Source organism: Podarcis cretensis, assembly GCF_951804945.1.
Source record: "Podarcis cretensis genome assembly, chromosome: 13".
Classification (NCBI taxonomy): Eukaryota; Metazoa; Chordata; class Lepidosauria; order Squamata; family Lacertidae; genus Podarcis; species Podarcis cretensis.
The window spans coordinates 5,477,470-5,496,852 of record NC_137182.1 but is presented as its reverse complement, the minus strand read 5'-3'; the positions used below and the strand labels follow the sequence as shown (position 1 = coordinate 5,496,852).

Here is a 19,383-nt window from a genome sequence, read left to right as displayed (position 1 = left end):
GTTGTGAGTGTGTCATGTCATGTGATCGATTGTGGGGTAGGGCTAACCTGGGCCCCCACAATATTTCATTCAAGTTGGCACCCTTGTTAATACATATCTACTCAAAATAAGTCACAATGAAGTACCGTAAGTGGGACATTATCCCATATAAATGGGCACAGGACTGCATCTAAAAGACATGAAGTGTTCACTGAGATTTTGTTCCATACAGGATATATCAAGCTTGAACGCCTGTTTTGTAATCCAACCCAACAGGCAGTATGATAACAATGAACTTAATTGCCAATAGTTCGGAAAACAGGCACAAGACAAATGCATAGTGGAACATTTCCTGAAGAAACAGCAGGGCTAAATAGCAATACTTTTACATAAATCGATAGGAATTTGTGTGTTAAGTCTCCAAGAGACACTACTCCATCTAGTAGCCTATGTATACTAAATCTTTTCAGCATCCACACACTGGTTTGTAGTCAAGTTCAAGTCTGACCTTAACAGTTATTTCATAATTTACCTGACATCAAGAGAATGAAATTTTCCTCTCTTCTGATATAAGAAAGTTGCAATATCTCATGATTCAAGTAGAAATCTTCTTTAGACCCTAGAAACAAAATCCAAAATGGTCCTTAAAACCATTGTGGTTAGAGATTCAAGCAGAATTCATATAAAGAAAGTTCTGAAGGTTTTCCGGTGCTTATGGCATAAGCCACCTGCCCCCCAAGAGAGCTTTCTGGTGAAAAACTTAAAAATCTGTTCTTTGCCGTATAAAATTATTTTACATGTTAACTAGATGAAGGCTGAAATACCAGACTGTATGTATTAGTAAAAGATGTTACAAATCTAGGATATGTAAAGTTAGTTACTTTTGAGAAGAAAAATAAAAAAGATTTAGACTTCTGGTTTTTTTCTAGAAAAATCCACTTTTAAAATGTAGGTGCCTAAAGAAAATCCTAGGTCAATTCTGTCATGGGCTCCAAACATGGAGTATTGCTGTGTATTTAAGAGAAGCAACTCTTAAGAGTCTCCACTTCTCCTCTAGGATGGAAGTTCCTAGAAAGAACAAGAAGCACAGTGGACTGATGTATTAGCATCTCCTTTGCTTGCGATCAACTAGGAATGTTGGAGGCTGCTATCATCAGTTTACTTTATTGTCAGGGCTTTTTTTCCAGCCAGAACTCACTGGAACTCAGTTCCGACACCTCTCAGGTAGGCGCCATTGTCATTGTAAGAGAACAAGGCAGGCATTCATGGTGAGTTCCTGCACCTCTTTTTCTAGAAAAATAGCACTCCTTATTGTGAAACCTACTTAAAATCTAGTTCAAAGCCGAACCTTGTGTGGGTCTTGAGCAACCATAACTCTAAACATTGGAGGTGATGTTCTCATCATCTTTCTTACTAATACATTACCTCCACAGAGGTTATCAAAGTACACACTTTAAGATATTTTGGTTGGTCTCATAAAGCTATTGCCCTAATGAGGATTTTTGAATTTTTATTGCGGGCCAAAATGGATACTTTCGGTGTTAAAGCTGCTTTACCTTTCCCAGAATTACCTGAAATATTATCTAAAGGAATACAGTAGTCATGGAAAAGAGAGCACACAAGAGAAATAAGCACAAATTTTTGAATGAATGCACATCAAGACTGGGGAGAGGATAACGCCCTACCAATGGAATAAACCTCAAGCCACAGATGCATTCAACTTTGGGGTTGTGGGCAAGACAAAATCTGGCATTCAAAGATCAAAATCATCCATCAAAACCTTTTCCACTGTTAAGACTTCAGAAAACTTCCAAAAGATCACCCAATTCATACAACTGAAAATATATTACATAATCACTAGTGGGATAATATTCTTCATTTTTTACATGGAATTCCAAATTAAATTAAATGGCTCTAAATGCAAGAAATCAAGATTTAAAGTTAAGGACTTGATGTGCACATTAGACCAGAAAAAAATAATTCGTCAAAGTATTTTCAAAACATTACTTTTACTAGATCAGATCAACGTGCTTAATAATTATGCTAATTACAAAAAAATAGTTCATTCCATTGTTTTACAATAGCAATTAACTTTCTAAAGGCACATATGCTCAGTAGGTAGACCGTCTTAGAAACATAATGGGTATTAACCAAGATGCAAGACCTTGTTCATACATCTAAATAAAAACACAATCCATACATAACTAATTTAATGTATGTGAAAAGTCCAAAATAGAGTTGTATATCCACGCACAAGTTAAAAACAAGATGTGACTCCAAGCAAGTTTTACATGCCCTGATCTAAGACTATGGGCAGCACTCAAGTGGCAGTGTTGCTGAGCAGGTGATTTTGATAACTTTTTGTACTGCTTTTCAACTTTAAAATGAAAATATAAACCAAAGAACGAAAAAAACTATCAGATATGAACAGCAGAATCAAACAATTCAACTACCAAAGGAGGAACAGAAAAGAAAAGCTTTTAACCTGCCTCAAGAAAGAAAAGATAGTCATACAAATCTAAGGGTGGATATAAAAACATATCAGGTCTGCAACAGAGAAGGCACCATTTCTTGCAAAGACTAATCAAGCCTTCACATGTGATCTTTAGCATAGCTTTGTTAGTAGATGATGGTGATTTATTTTGTACCCTGTCCATCTGACTAGGTCACCACAGCTACTCTAGGTGGCTTCCAACAGAATTTACAAATACAAACACACATCAGATATTAAAAACTTCCTGATACAGGGCTGCCTTCAGATGTCTCCAGAAGATGCTCCTTCAGGTATGCAGGGCCAAAGCCATTTAGGGCTTTAAAGGTCAGCACCAACACTTTAAATAGTGCTCGGAAACATACTAGGAGCAAGTGTAGATATTTTATGACCAGTGTAGATATTTTATGACCAGCAGCCACTCCCAGTCACCTGTCTGGCAGCAGCATTCTGGATTAGTTGTAGATTCCAATTCACTTTCAAAGGTAGAGCACATTGCAGTAGCTCAAGTGGGAGATAACTAGAGCATATGCCACTCTGGAGAGACAGGGCACCGGCAGATAGGGCCTCAGACAACATGCTAGATGGGGCTGGTAGACACCTGCCCTGGATACAGAATTGACCTGTGCCTCCATGGGCAGCTGTGAGCCCAAAATGACTCCCAGGCTGCTCTCTTGGTCCTTCAATGCCACAGTTACCCCATTCAGGACCATGGAGTCCCCCACACCACCCACTGAACATAGGGGGAGATAGTTAGAATTTTTGTATCTTTTAAAAAGATGCTTGAATCTCTCCCTTCACCTGAATCATCTTTCATCTATTGGTAGATTCTGCCCCTTTTGTAGGTGAGATGATCCTTTTTACCTAGATTCAGTCTGAGTTGAGATTGGAAAGGCTTGCAGATCAGAGAAAAACATCATGCAGAACAAAGCTGCCCGCTCCCTGTCCCTCAGAAACAGTACTTCTGTCTTGTCGAGGTGCAGCCTCAATCCACTGACTGCCATCCATCCTACAACTACCTCCAGACACTCACACAGGATGTTCACTGCCTTCACTTATGAGAGGTAGAGCTGAGTATCATTCACATACTGGTGAACACCCAGCCCAAATGCACTGATGATCTCTCCCAGTAGTTTCATACAGATGTTGAAAAGCATTGGGAGGTGAGTGCCCAGGGGTCTGAACACTCATCTCCCAACATCACTTTTTGGATATGGCCCAGAAGGAACAGTACCACTGGACCTATATGGTCCAGAAGGATACCATGGCCAATGGTGTCAAAAGCCGCTGAGAGATCCAACAGAACCAGGAAAGTTTTCACCTCTGTCCCTGGCCTGCAAGAGATCATCGACCAGTGTGACCAGGGCAATTTCAGTCCCAGGGTGGGGTCCAAATGGTCTTCATCCTCCAGACATGCTTGGAATTATTCCACAACCACTCGCTCAATCACCTTGCCCAGGAATGGAAGATTTGAGACTGGGTGATAACTGGCTATAGTGGCCAGGTCCATAAATGGCTTTTTAAAAGAAGCGTTTTAATAACCGTCTCTTTAAGGGGTTCTGGGAAGACTCTCTTATAGAGGGAGGAATTCACTCCCCCCACACACACACATCCCATTGTCCAGCCCTGTCTTGCTCACTATTATGAACCAGGACAGGCAAGTGTCAAGAAGACAAGAGGCATGTTTCACTGGTTACACTGGCAAGCAGCCTGTCCCCATCTTTGGGGGCAACAGGTCAGAGGGAGCAGTTATTCTGAGATAATAAAGACCCAAACAATTAGAGTTTATAAAAGATGAAAACCAGCACTAGAATTGGGCTCAGAAATACCTTGCTTGCCACGATTTGTGAGAAAAGGGAGTGGAGGGTTGCCTCCTGGAATAGTTCATTTCATTGACTGCCACTTATTTGACAGCCCCAGCTGTTAAATTAGGCTGACAAAATTCCATTCACAGTGCTTTGTATGCATCTGATCCAGCAATACTGGAATCGGAAAAGTTGAACTTACCATGAAGTTCCTTACTGTTTGTGTTTATAGACCAGGCAGCATTTATCCTGCCTTTCTAATTGGTTCCTATTACTCACATAAGTTTACATCAAATAAACTCCTGCAATTCATAACACAAAATATGTAACAGCCAAACAATATAAAAATACTTTAAAAGACAGAATAAAAGACTTTGTGACCTATGTAGAAAAAACACTCTCAGAGTCAAGGCTTTTACTTCAGTATCCTCCAGCAACATGAGGCACAAAACAGTGCCATTTTTCTAGAAAAAGAGGTGATGGAAGTCACCATAACATCCCTTGTTCTCTTATAATGGCAACGGCACCCACTGGAGAGATGCCAGAGCTAAGTTATGGTAATGTTCCAGCTGAAAAAAGCCCTGGACACAAAGGACAATTACTAAAGCAGGGGCAAACAGCCAATCAGGGAATAAAGTGAGGTGTCAGAAGGCTGAACAGAGGGGTTTCTTATGGAAACCTTGATCTACTCTGGCTATGAACCTTGTACTCACTGGAACTGAACTCAAGGGTGGTCTGCCTGCCCTCCTACAATAGGGGTTGCCAATTTTTTTGAGCCAAGCATATATGGAATGTTGAGCAACTGCCATGAGTGCTGCTTATAAAGATGTTTGACATGCCTTTTAAGACTTGGGTCAGAGCCCTTGATCTAAGACACCCTAGATAAAAGCCATCTATGATAGAAGCAAAGGAGGGAATAACTGGTTGACATTTGTGCCAGTGTTGGAGAACCTTACTTGTGGATGCACAAAGTAAGGCCAACATATCTGTATCACTGCAGAGGAGCAAACCTCTTTCCAGCTCTGCAAGATCTGAACACCATGGTCTCTGTGGCTATCGTGAAGCCAACAGAATCACCTCCATCCCCAGTGTTCTCACCTTAAGAAGGACACTTGGAAAAACCAGGGGAAAGAAAACAAGCAGCCCTTTTGACCACAGAACCAATAAAGCATCAGGCATTTCTGCTTCTTAAAATCTGGTTGTTTACTCAAGCACCCCATCTGTTCATGATCACCCTGAAAACCTCTTGGTGGAGTCCATTCTTCCAATCTTTCTTCTGGCAGTTGAGCCAGTCTGTCTGAGTATTAAATATATTCTCATTCTCCACTGCAGTAGAAAGCTGATTCTTTTAAAACTGTGTAGTAGTCAAAACATGAAGCAGTGAATTTTTTTACTTGATGAGGAAACCATGGCAGACTAGACAATTGAAAGCAGTTTCCTAGATTCCCTTGCCCTTCACTGGAGCTCTAACCAGGAAAATGCCCAACTATGAATATGCATGGAGCCTCTTGGTTCCTAGGCACGCAACTAGGGCTGCAGTCAGCTTTGTAAAAGCCCCAGAAGCAGAGGGCAAGGCAAAGAGATGAAGCCTTGAATTGCTTTATATCACACACAAAATGGGGAAAGCAGCTGAAACTGAAGCATAGAAATGTGCAAATTGGCTTCTGCCTGGTCTACAAATGGTATGAAGTCCCTTGGGCAGATTTCTGTGAGAAACTGAGGCTGAATCATGACAGGATGGTGTTGCTGTGGGTGAGAAATTTGGGGTGTAAGAATTGGGTAGACAGCCAGTTTTGGAAAGTGTCGCAATCTCCTTGAAGGAACATGTACATAACATGGGTACAGTGGTACCCCGGGTTACATACACTTCAGGTTAAATACGCTTCAGGTTATAGACTCCGCTAACCCAGAAATATTACCTTGGGTTAAGAACTTTGCTTCAGGATGAGAACAGAAATCGTGCAGTGGCAGCAGGAGGTCCCATTAGCTAAAGTTCCTTACTGTTAAAGTTCCTTCAGGTTAAGAACAGACCTCCAGAACAAATTAAGTTCTTAACCCGAGGTACCACTGTACTTGATTCAATATTGTCACTGATTCCCCAAGTAGTATTAGTGACATATTTCCAACTTTGGCTAGTTTGCTAGCTACAGCTGTACCTGGGCAAGGGTAGCAATGCCACAGTAATCCATGAAGGTAGGGGGGGAAATACAAGTTTTTAAAAATAAATCTTACCTTTCTTGCTGTACCCTTTACTTCAAAGATACACCAAGAATATCACACACATAGTGTAAAAGGAAAGATAAAAATAGAATATACATAAAAATACACCATCATGGATATACAATTTTTAGTCTTGTACCTTATTATACTACTAACCAATAAATACATTCAATTTTTCCACAAAGAGATCTGATTGTCTTCCTTCTTTGACTCTTCCAATATTTATCAATTTAACCGTATTCACAATATCCCATACTTTTTCCTCCAGTGCTCACTTTTTCCCAAATACAACAGATGATCAGTCTAGCAGCTGTCAATAAACTTTGAATTCCCTACTTCCAATAATAAATGATGCTTTGTTAGTCCAAATAATTAAAGGATCTGTTGGCAGACACCATTATCACTTCAATAACTTTTACTATGCCAGCCGAAGATTTCACAATCTTAGGGCAAGTCCAAAATACACCATATTTGTCCGTGTATAAGACGATGCTTTTTGCTTTAAAAATAGGCAAAAATTGGGTGTCGTCTTATACACGGGTAGTGAATGCAGAGGGGGGATGTGTGATTAATTGCAGCAGCAACTGGGCGGGTGATTAGTGGCTGCAACAAGACCTGCTGGCGATTAGCTGTGGCTGTGGTAATTGGGCAGGTGACTGGCGGCTGTGGCAAGGTGGGCAGGCAATTGGCGGCTGCAGCAAGTGGGTGGGTGGGCTGTTGGTGGCAATGAGCGGGCAGACAACTGGCAGCTGTGGCGAGATGTGCGATCGGCAGTGGCTGTGGCAAGCGATCAGCAGTGGCGGGCAAGTGAGTGAGCGATTGGCGGAAGTGACCTCCCCCACCCCCCAAAAAAGCTAAACAACTTAATTCCTTAATTTTGAGTTTTTTTAAAAATAGGGGTCTTCTTATACATGGGAGCATCTTATACACAGAAAAATACAGTACTTAACATTCCAGCATCAGCTGCCTTACATCTCCAATATAAATTACTTGTATCATAGATATGACTCAGTCATAATGGTATTAAATAAACAAAAGACGAATGTATAAAAACTTGCTTTAGATCTTGAGCTGATTGTATAAGGGACATTTTGCCAAATCCAACTCCACTGACTCAGTAACATCTCATGTCCCATGTCTCCCTACCATTTACTTTGAGAAGTACAGGTAGAGACCATTTAGTGTGTGTTCAATTAAAACGCGACAGCCAACACATAGGTCATTTTGGACACAGAAAAGGACAGAACAAAGTGGGCTTATGCGTGCTCTCCTGATGCACGGGAAGTGCCAGGAACGCAACACCCAGGCAAATTGGGGATTGCCTGTATTAAGTGTTATATAAATAATCTTAATGATTTTGTATAATTTGCTTAGTAAATTTTATGAGTTTCCTCTCATCAAATTTACAAATTCTATCCTTTCTCTAAACTGCCCATGTCTTACCAATAAGATATTGGCTATATTTCTAAACTGCAAGTATTGATAAAAGAGAGGATAATTTTGTTGTATATCATTAACAATCTGATTGCAAGTTTTAACAGTACCCTCTTTAAATAACTATGATCAAAATGTCCATGAATCTTTCATAAATTAATATTATACCCCCCCAAAAAAAACCTCTTCCTATATTTCTTCATTATGTTAAAGTTCTGTGAGGTGATAGTTCTGGACTTGATTTATGTTTATATATACTTCAAAGATCTCATAAAGATTTGGTACATGGATTTAATTTAATACCCTTATCAAATTTTGTGTAGTGTCAGTCATTTTTAAAAATTCTGCTGAAACAATGAATTGTTCTAATATGATAGATCTGTCTGGGTGTCCCCACTGCGGTAAATGTGTAAGCACAACTGCATCATATTATTTACTTAAAGAAGGGAAGGCTAGTCTACCATTCTTAAAATTTGATCATTTTTTGCAACAACTTTTGAGCTTTTTCTTAACCCAAACATAATACTGCCAGCTAGTAATTATTTTATAATTTATTCCTAATGGAAGATTTAAAAGAAAGCATCTCTGGAAGCACCAACATTTTAATAGCCTCTATTTTGCCCATCCATGAAATTTCCATTTGGGTCCAATGGACTATTTCTTTCTTACCTCCCTCCGCCACTAATCTGTGATGAATATACTTTGCACGCCCAAGAAGTAAAGCAATCCAGAAGCGGGGCAGGGCCTATGACTTACATCAAATAGGAATGCCGCCCCCCCCCCACGGGATTGGAGTGCTACGGCACTAGCCCCCACCTGGTAATCTGGACCAAAGCAGCTCCACCCAGCTTCCTTTAACAGGATATCCCTTTCCTTCAGAGGGGCATGCAAAGGCTACAACCCCCCCTCTGACCAAGACTTACCCAATGTCTAAACCGCCAAAGTTGTAAAGATTGCTATGAGGGAGGCAAAACCACAAGGATAGAGCCAATTTGCTGCATGGGAAATTCCTGCCCGGCCTCAAATACAATGACCAATGATGTCCATAACAAGGTCAAGCACAGAGCAGAATACAAGGAGAGGAGGGGTGGGAGATCTGGCAGCAAGTGGACAAGGGGCAGGGGCAACCCTTCTTATATACCCCAGGAACAGATCCAAGCAAAGCCTGCAGGCTCAGCTGGGTCTGTCCCTTGGTCTCGGACAGCCCCCTAGCCTGCCTGCAATAGGCCAATTTGCGGGCAGCCTTGTATCCACAGCCAAGACTGTCAAGGTAGGCTGCAAGCCTCCAAAGGCCAGCAGCTGCTGCCAAAAGGCACCCTGTCATTGGATTGTGTTGGGAGGGTGGCAATGGCCCCCAACACTGCTGCGGCTGGAAAGGGCAAGCATACTTACTACATCTCCTAAATTTTGCATTTTTAATATATTCCCAGATATGCTATTCTAACCTGTTAACTCCGACATAAATGGAAAATTAATAACCAACCTATTGAGCAAGTAACATCTTTTAGATACCTTGGAATAATCTTTGATGAGAAGGGATCTTGGTGCCATCAGATTAAGAATTCCATTGTAAATGCGCAAAGATCTTCTAGAGCTATCATAAGATTCTTCTACAGAAAAGGAGGTCAATATGTTCCTGCTGCCTCCCAGGTCTTTGTCGCAAAAATACTTCCACAACTGATGTATGGCACCCAGATATTTAATTGTCAAAAACTTAAGTCCCTGGAATCTGTACAAACTAAATTTTACCGCTCCCTACTAGGGTTACCTACCTGCGTTTCCAACGCAGCCATTAGGCTGGAGGTAGGTCAACTCTCTATTAATGCCAGGATATGGATCTTGAAGATTCACCTCTGGCTAAAACTTATATTTTTTCCAGTGGGAGTGGCTCCATTGACTCTATTAGACCCGTTTCAGTCTAAATGGAGAGTGTCGCTTTATGAAAAATTGAAGGGCCTGGGGCTTTCCTCACAAGAACTTATAGCCTCAGGTTTTGAAAAGGCTAAAAGGATGGTGAGCCAGCGAATAGGAGATGCAGAGCTTCAGGATCATATGAGCAAGATAGATAAATATCCAGCTATCCAAGATTATGGAAAAGGGTTTAATCTAACACCATATTTGCTGGATCTACAAATCGCAAAATACAGGCGGGCGTTTACCCTTACCAGATTTGATGTACTGCCATCTGCCTTACTAAAGGGCAGATACGAGGGCAAACCCTATGCTGAACGAGTTTGCCCATGTGGTCTGAAAGAGGTGGAAACGGCTTCACATGTGTTGCTACACTGCGACCTTTACGGGGATATTAGGTCACTGTTTATCTCCCCCATCGTTCAGAAATTTCCAGGTCGATCTGAACTTCAGCGGCTGAAAATCCTACTAGGAGATAAAAACCCAGAAGTAACACTGAAAGTGGCCAAATTTTCTGCGGCTGCGATCAAGCGGAGGGCATTAGCTGTAAAAAAGTAAAAGACTTGACCCCTGGATAAGCCCCCTTATCTTTTAAGCCTATACATATATTGCAGTGCATAAATGTGTATATGTGTGTGTGTGTGTGTGTGTGTGTGCATGTGTGTTGCTTTTTATGTATAATTTTACAATTTTTTTTTTTTTTTTTTTTTTTTTTAGATTGACACCATTGCTCCCTTTGTAAACTATTGTTGTTCCATGTCTCTCTGGTCTATGACCGTAATAAACTCATTCATTCATTCATTCATTCTAACCTGTTTATTCATATTCAAGCCCTCACTAATTCAATGTTCAGTTTTTTTTTAATTAGTCTTATATCCATATGCCATGCTAAATTCATTAATTAACATAAGTACATTCTCAAATGATTTTTTCTGGATCTCTTACAATCAATCACTGCTACATTATTTGAATAAAATTAATGCTGAATTCTTCTCTCCCTATTGTTACTCTCTTAATTGTTCTATCCAGTCTAAAAGCTTCCGCTAATGAGTCTACAGACAATGCAAAAACTAATCATGACAAAGTGCATCCTTATTGGGTTCCTGTATTCATTTGGAATGGGTCAAAGCTTGTTCCATTCATGAAGATGAAAGCATTTGGGTCAGCATATATTAGCTCAATCCAGGCAGTAAAATCTCCATTCAATCTGATATGATCTTACAGCGTGATAAAGAAACTCCCACTGCAAACAGCTGAAGACTGGATTTATTGATTATACCTAGGAATGAGGTACAAGGTAATGCCCAACCACATAGCTTTTGGCATCTTGCAAAGGTAGATCACTACAAATTAGCTATATGGTCTACCACTGTCTTCCTTTTCTTTTTCTACTGCTTATTGTTTAGTAGATATTAAAAATGCTTTGCTTGTCTTTTTCCTGAAAGGATGATGATGCTACAGCTTTACTACAGGGTCCCCCCCCCCCCCGCAAACAACTTGCAGAGACATCACTTTTATACAACTGTTTTGTTTTCCACAATACAGAAAACAGAGGAACTCCATGTTCTTGAGGACTAAGCTGAAGTGATTACCTTGCATTGTATCCAACACTGCAGCTCTGCTAACACAAGGGACTTCCATGTGCCAAGTGGAACTTTCTCTTCCTCTCAAGCTTCCCAAACACCCTCAGAATCAGTTTCAGGATTGGAGGGTGCTCTGGAACAAATTTTGATTTCCTCTCCTTCTCTGTGCCCCCAAAGTCACATTGCATCAACACAACCCACTGGGACAGCACTGGATATAATCCCTTACTTTTTTGTTAAAAGCATCATGGAAAGTATAAAAATAATTTAGCTATGAAACTAATGAGAAATTGGTACCTAAAAACAAAACCTTGAAAACTTATTTACTGAAACAAAAGGTTGAGGTACTACAGCTATTGCGGAAAATAATTAAAGATCTAGAACTCTTCTGAATACGCAACGTATATGTTCTCTGCTACTACTAAAACAAACTCAGGAAAACACACACTAGATATCATTTCACTAACATTAACTCTCATGCAGTATCAAAGTTTTTAATATAAGATTTATTATGACTAGAGCTTTGGCAAGTGCATAATTATTATTTGTGGAGTTCTAGATCAGTGGTTCCCAAACTTTCCCCCACAGATTTAAAAATTGTTCATGGACTTAGCAGACCACTTTATTATTTCTCTGCCTGCTGCAGCAATTGTAGTATGCTGTGCTATATATCCTGCATGATATTTCAAAAACGCCAAATGCAGTTTGTGGACCACAGGTGGTCCAAGGACCACAATTTGGGAACCCATGTACTTGATTGCAATTTTCAAGTTACTATAAAATATGCATATGCTGCTATTAAGCTAACAGCAAGTAATTCTACTCGTCTAGTTTCTAAGGTCTAAAATTTTCCATCATCAATTACACTCAGCATATGTAAGCAAGTTCCATGTGTTGGATTCCTGAAAAAGCAAGCAAGGACTGTGTACCATCTGTTCTAATGAGCAGGGAGGGCTGGACAGTTCCTGCTTGTTCTCGCCTCTTCCCTGGTTGCAGGGTATTGCTGAGGCACACTGACTCTGGCAACAGATCAAGATCATTCCCTCCAGAGATGATGAAGTCACAAATACACATATTTTATAAATTGTATTTATGTAGGAAAACAGTTTTTGTTTAGCCATTATTAACCTGCATGGCTAAATAGCTGAAAATATTTGTTGTATCACCAGCATGGCAGAGATCGTGGAGGTGTGATTCAATACCACACATTAACTAGCAGCAGGACCAATAATTCATAGGCTATCAATATAGCTCTCTCCATGAGTAGACACAACTGATGAAGTCTCAGCACATGTGAGTTGTCTTTCCTACTACAAATAGTCCTTCAGACACAAACTGTGGTACTTGCAACATTCATGGGCAAGGCAGGAACACATCACAAGATACTTTTCTAGACTTCTAGAATTATAAGCAAAACAATCTGGGATTCTGCTCAGGCTTGACTCCACCTAATTTCACGATACATCTAGTTAAAACACTCTTGGCATAAAAGTTCATAGAAGCTTCCAACAGGGTTGGGCTGTGCCACACAATAGAGTTGATGTGGAAATTCATTCAGTTCGCATTTTAATGCAAACCAACCAAATTTGCACTTATCAAAACAATCCGCAAAATGAAACATACTTTGGAATCTGTACTTTTCAATTTTGCAATGCAAAAAATGTAATGTAAAAATGTGTACAAAAAACACAGAGGAAAATGCACAAAAATACAGAGATTAGGGAAAACAATGTATAAAATTGCATTAGTGAAAACTGCTTGCAAAAATGTATATTGGGGGAAATGCACACAAAAAGGTGTACAGGTTTTCAATAGAAATGTTTGTAAAAAGTTTGCAAACTGATATAGAAATAAACTGAAGTTTTGGGAAATGAGAAACAGAAACAAAAATTACCATTTGATCATCTGTAGTTCCTTCCACCTATGATTCTTCAATACAGGAAGAGCTATAGGACATGCTTATGGGTAAGATTTTTTAAAATGTAAGTTACTGGAACCTTATTCCACTAAATAAGATTTAAATCAAGAAGTGAGTAAGTCTCAATTCTGCAGGAAAATTAGAAAGCATTATCTGAATAGCACCTGGAGATAGAGGAAATGAATATTTGAACTTAAGTGGTATGCTAGCATGCTTGTGGTTAGCTTTCAGTAACTCATGATTCCTATATAGTAAGAAATTAGTATGACACTGAAAATAATGGTTAATTTTAGGATGTCAGCTCTTGATTTCAGATGTCAGAGTAAGCAGATGAATTTCTATTATTTTAGACAAAGGAGATACATATATTCTAGAGAAAGGAGAGAGATTTGTCTTGAAAATGTGTATATATGTAGGGGGCCACTAGGTGGCGCATCGGAAGATGGCTGACAATAACATCTCTCCGACCCACACGAGGTAATTTGGAGGCTATGATGGGGGTAATTAGCCTCCTTAACCCCCCCCCCAGGATTATGGGGGGGACGGCCCTTGCCTGCTGTGCCCTATACCACCCCCGAATTTGTGGGGGTGGGGGCACTAGGCACAAAGCCCTCCCGTGGGATTTTCGGCACTCCTCGACGCCGTCCCCGATTCGCGCCGCTGATTGCAATGATCTTTAAAAGAAATAATTTGGACATGATTAATTGCACATACATCAAGGAAAAAGGGGAGTAAATACTGCTGACAGAAGAGATCTCTGATAACAAGACAACAATAAAATACGAGAAGAACGTCAAAATACGGTAATGACTGAGGGGGGAGGGGGGAAAAAACCTGCCTCTACCTTTTTATGTGATTTAACAAGAATCCCCCTCCCCTAATGAGTCAGAAATTAAGGACTTAAGCTGTGGATTTAAGGCTGTGTGGAGATAAACTTTCGATCCAAAGCAATGTTTCAAGATGAAGCTGGAAAGCTAAGAGTTTTGGAGTGACGCAGTCAGGAAAAAATGCCGTTCGCCATTTTGTGAGGCATTGTGGGAGCTCTTGGGTCTGGGAGGAGAAAGAGAGAAATAGAGTTGTTTACATATCGTGAATCAACTCCTCGGTGGGACTTAAGAGCGACAAATGCCAAAATTTACGATGGATAAAGTGATGTTATCTACGAAGGAGATATATGGAAACCATCTGGACTTAGTGGAGGAACGGGAAATCCACACAGGATTATTACACTTGCTATCGGCTTAAGGGGACTAACAGAAGAGATCGTAAAGGAAAAAGAGAAATTATACGAACAAGATATGATGTGGCAACACCAAGATAAGACTGGATAGAATTATGAACTTTGTTTGGACTGATTGGGACTGATTTGGACATTAACGCAGTAATAAGAAGATGATCTGAATTCCCCTTTGGATCTTGAAGTATGGGTTCCCCCAACAAAATTTAAAAATTTGGCTTTGTAATTCGGAATTTATATGATGTGATTTAATTTGATGTGATTGGCCAGTTAATAAAAATTATTTTAAAAAAAAAAAGAAAATGTGTATATATGTAGAGAAGAATCATAACTTTAAATTATGCCAGCCCCTGTGGGAAACTTTCTGTTTAATGGGGACAGAGTTTCAACTTGTGGGGGGTTGTTTTAAAGTGTTCTAACCTGGGAATTAACTGTTTTAACTGTTAATTGTTTTTTCAGTTTACCTTTTTACATTAGTTAGGTATATACGTTATTTTGTTTTAAGGGGGAAAGGACCGGGCTGCCCTGGAGTGGGCCCCCAGTCAACAGAATGGCTGGGGCAGGTTCTACGAGAGGGAATGCATTCAGACACCCGATCTCAGTGATCACAGGTAGGAGGAGTTACACTAGGACCAGACCATGTAACTACCAGGGCGGCAGGTTTAATCGTTGTTTGAAGACCATCCCTGCCTCTGGGTCTGGTCCTGACCAGAAGGATACAGGTGTCAACAAGGGTGACCCCCATGACCTTAAGCTGCTGCTGTGCAATGCCATGTCAATGTGCAATAGTCTCCATGGTATCCTTCTGGACCATATAGGGGGGCTGGGAATTAGGAGCACTGTTATGCAGTGGTACTGCTCCTTCTGGGCATATCCAGAAAGTGGTGTTGAGAGATGAGTGTTCGGACCCTTGGGCACTCACCTCCCCATGCTTTTCAACATCTGTATGAAACTACTGGGAGAGATCATCAGGGGATTTGGGCTGGGTGTTCACCAGTATGTGAATGATACCCAGCTCTACCTCTCATATAAATTGGAACCAGTGAACATCCTGTGTGAGTGTCTGGAGGTAGTTGTAGGATGGGTGGCAGTCAATGTATTGAGGCTGCATCTCGACAAGACAGAAGTACTGTTTCTGAGGGACAGGGAGCGGGCAGGTGTAGGGGACCCCCTGGTCCTGAATGGGGTAACTGTGCCCCTAAAGGACCAGGTACGTAGCCTTGGGGTCATCTTGGACTCACAGTTGTCCATGCAGACGCAGGTTAATTCTTTGTCCAGGACAGCTATCCACCAGCTCCTTCTGGTTTGTTGGCTGAGACCCTATCTGCCTGCGCCCTGTCTTGCCAGAGTGGTATATGCTCTAGTTATCTCCCACTTGGACTAATGTAATGTGCTCTACCTTTAAAGTTGACTCAGAAACTACAACTAATCCAGAATGCTGCTGCCAGACAGGTGACTGGGAGTGGCTGATGGGACCATGTAACGCCAGTCATAAAAGATCCATACTGGCTCCCAGTATGTTTTCGCGCACTATTCAAAGTGTTGGTGCTTACCTTTAAAGCCCTAAATGGCTTTGGCCCAGATACTTAGGTACAGCCTTTAGGGTATTCTGGTGGTTCCCTCAATGCGAGAATTTACAGGGAACCAGACAGAGGGCCTTCTCGGCAGTTGTGCCCTACCTGTGGAACGTGCTCCCATCAGATGTCAATGAGATAAAGAATTACACATCTTTTAGAAGATATCTGAAGGCAGCCCTGTATCAGGAATTTATTAACATTTGATGTTTTATTATGTTTTTATATGTGCTAGAAGTTACCCACAGTGGTTGGGGGTATTGTTGCTGTTATTATTATTAAACCATGCTCTAGTGGCATAAGCAGGAAGGTACAAAGTACAATTCAGGCTCTTCTCTTTCTCCTATTCCATTCACATATCCAGGACTATGACTAGTGTGAAGTTTAGTTTCACTTACCAAAAAACATACTATGTTGTTACATGCAAATCTGAGATAGTTTAAACCTCAAACTCTAATCAGCTTCACAAACCAGCTTCATAAACTTTAATCTAACTTTTTAGAAACTAATCTATTTGTTTTCAAACACGATCTCTGGTCTGCCTGCAAAAACAAGTCAGGTTTGTGGAAAGCTAATCTAAATTCTTCTAGTCCTCCTCCTGACTGACTGAGAGAAGGAAAAGTTTATTTTCCCTCAAAAATTTCATATTTGGAAAATACTCCAGTGTTAAAATACTTCATATACTGATTTGGTGCTAAACTGTCATTCACACTGAAGAATACAGAAAGTGCAATATATAAATAAATTCCGAGACTCTTTTTCAATGCTGCTCTTTCCAACACTAATGATTATATAAGATAATTCAAAGAGTCCGTTTTAAACTAAATATACCTTTACAGCACTGTAAATGCACTTACCCTTCCAATCTGACATCAGGTAAAGATCTATTGAGTGCAATCCTTTCACTTGCCATTAAATTAAACTGGTTTATTTTAAACATTTCCTTCATTTTTTCTTGGTCCTCTTTAGGAATGACAACAGGTTTCCCCATTTCTCCAGGGCCTTCATGAGGTTTTTGTACAAGTTCTGGAACTAAAAAAATATGTTTGTATTAAAAAAAGAATTTAAAAGGAACTTAACATCTGTATGTACACTGGTATAACCCCCGTTACAGTAACCCCATTAAAAAAAATCCACTAAATGGAAAGACATTTTAGAAGAGAATAGAAAATAGGGTTTAAAATTGTATGAGATAGAAAATAAAAACATCAATTCTCTAGAGCAGGCTTATATAACTCACTCTGATTTTGCATACAGGCTATTCTGTAACAATTGTTGTAAAATAACATACTGATTATGACACGTATATGACTGGAGAAGATGAAAAGATGAGCCAAAGCAAATTAACAAAATGGAAACATAATAGATACACAAGTAGTTTGCCTGCCAATATATAAATGTTAAGAAGCTCTTCTTCTTTGGCAATCACTCGTAGCCAAGTAAGATTGTCTTCCATGAAAACGCTTTTAACGATGTGTGTCCGTAGGTGACTGTGGAGGCCAACTCTGGATCCACACGTCCTTCCACAGTGGGGATATAGGTTTCCAGGCGGGAGTTGATCATGGTGAGCATTTGGCAAATGTGCCTTCCTAATAACACATTTCTCCCTTTCGTCCTGAGTTCGAGCGTCTTCAAAGTCTACAACACCTTTGGTAAAGGCTGTTCTCCATCAAGCGCTTGCAGGCCTGTGTTTCCCAACTGTCAGTGTTTATACTACATTTCTTTTAGATTTGCCTTGAGAGAGTCTTTAAACCCCTTTTGTTGACCACGAGCATTATGCTTTCCATTTTTAAGTTCAGAATAAAATAGTTGCTTTGGAAAACAATAATCAGGCATCCAAACATGACCAGTCCAAAGAAGTTGATGTTGAAGAATCATTGCTTTGACACTGGTGATCTTTGCTTCTTCTGGTACACTGGCATTTGTTCACCTGCTTTCCCAAGTGATATGTAAAAATTTTCAGAGACACCTTTGATGGAATCATTCAAGCAGTTGGAGATGGCATTTATAAGTGGTCCATATTTCTCAAGCATACAGTAAGGTTGGTAGTAGAGTAGCTTTGTAAACAAGCATATTGGTTTCCCTTCGAATGTCCCCGTCTGCACTTCAGTCAGGAGAAAGCTGCACTCACAGTGATGCTGGATTTCAGCATAATAACTGTCCAGGTAAGAGAAGTGATCCACACTTTCCAACACTGCACGACTGAGTTGGATTTGTTGCACTGCAGAGGGGTTGTTTTGTGTTTGTTGGTGCAGCACTTTGGTTTTTGGGATGCTGAACAATAGGCCAAGCTTTTCGTAAGCTTCTGCGAAGATATTTAGGATAGTTTGGAGGTCATCCTCTGAGTGTGCACGCACTACATTGTCATCAGCATACTGAAGTTGTACAGTCGTACCTTGCAAGTCGAACCAAAGCATGGAAACCAAAGCACAGCTTCTGATTGGCTGCAGGAAGCTCAGGAAGCTGCGGAAGCCCCGTCAGAGTTCGGCTTCCAAAAATAGCTCGCAAACTGAAACAGTCACTTCCGGGTTGGCGGTGTTCAGGAGCCAAAACATTCAAGAACTAAGCTGTTCAAAAACCAAGGTACGACTGTATGACGGAAGTTACAGTAACCTTACTCTTTGTTTTCAGCCTACTCAGATTAAAGAGCTTTCCATCTGTTCAATATATGATTTCTACTCCGGTGGGGAGTTTCCCCTTCGACAAAGTGTAGGATCATAGCAATGAAAATAATGAATAGCTTTGGGGCGATAACACAACCCTGTTTAACACCTGATCCCATTGTGAATGGTTCACTTTGAGAGCCACTGTTATCTGCGATTGTTGCCATTATATTATCATGGAGGAGCCGAAGAATGTTCACAAATTTTCAGGACAGTCTACAGGGCATTACGGTTTACAGCGTCAATGGCCTTAGCCAGGTCAAAAAACAACATATTCAGAGGTTGGTTTTGCTCTCTGCATTTTTCTTGAAGCTGTCGAGCAATGAAAATCATGTGCCCTAGGTCAAAAACCATTTTTGGATTCAGGACGGGCAGCCTCAGATATAGTTTGCTAAGAGACTTACAAGAATTTTGCTGGCCACAGCCTTAATAGTTTCCGCAATCCATTCTATCACCCTTTTTTAAATGGTTGAGAATTTTGGCATCCATATAGTCTGCTGAGATCTCCTCTCTCTCCCAGATTTTTTTGATGAGCTGTGAAGTTGTTGTGCAAGTTCAATTCTGCCCA

The 19,383-nt window shown here is 40.4% G+C and overlaps 1 protein-coding gene across 2 annotated transcripts in view; it reads right to left on the bottom strand.

Annotated features, from left to right (window-relative positions):
• Nucleotides 1-19,383, bottom strand: part of GALNT1 (polypeptide N-acetylgalactosaminyltransferase 1) — a 60,719-nt gene that overhangs the window by 19,423 nt on the left and 21,913 nt on the right. Inside the window, exon 3 of one of the 2 annotated variants that reach the window (XM_079949660.1) lies at nt 17,010-17,184. In XM_079949660.1, coding sequence (XP_079805786.1) covers nt 17,010-17,184 — 175 coding nt within the window. Of the gene's footprint in view, nt 1-511; nt 601-17,009; nt 17,185-19,383 lie in introns of those variants that run through there. The other variant, XM_079949661.1, reaches the window with a different exon arrangement.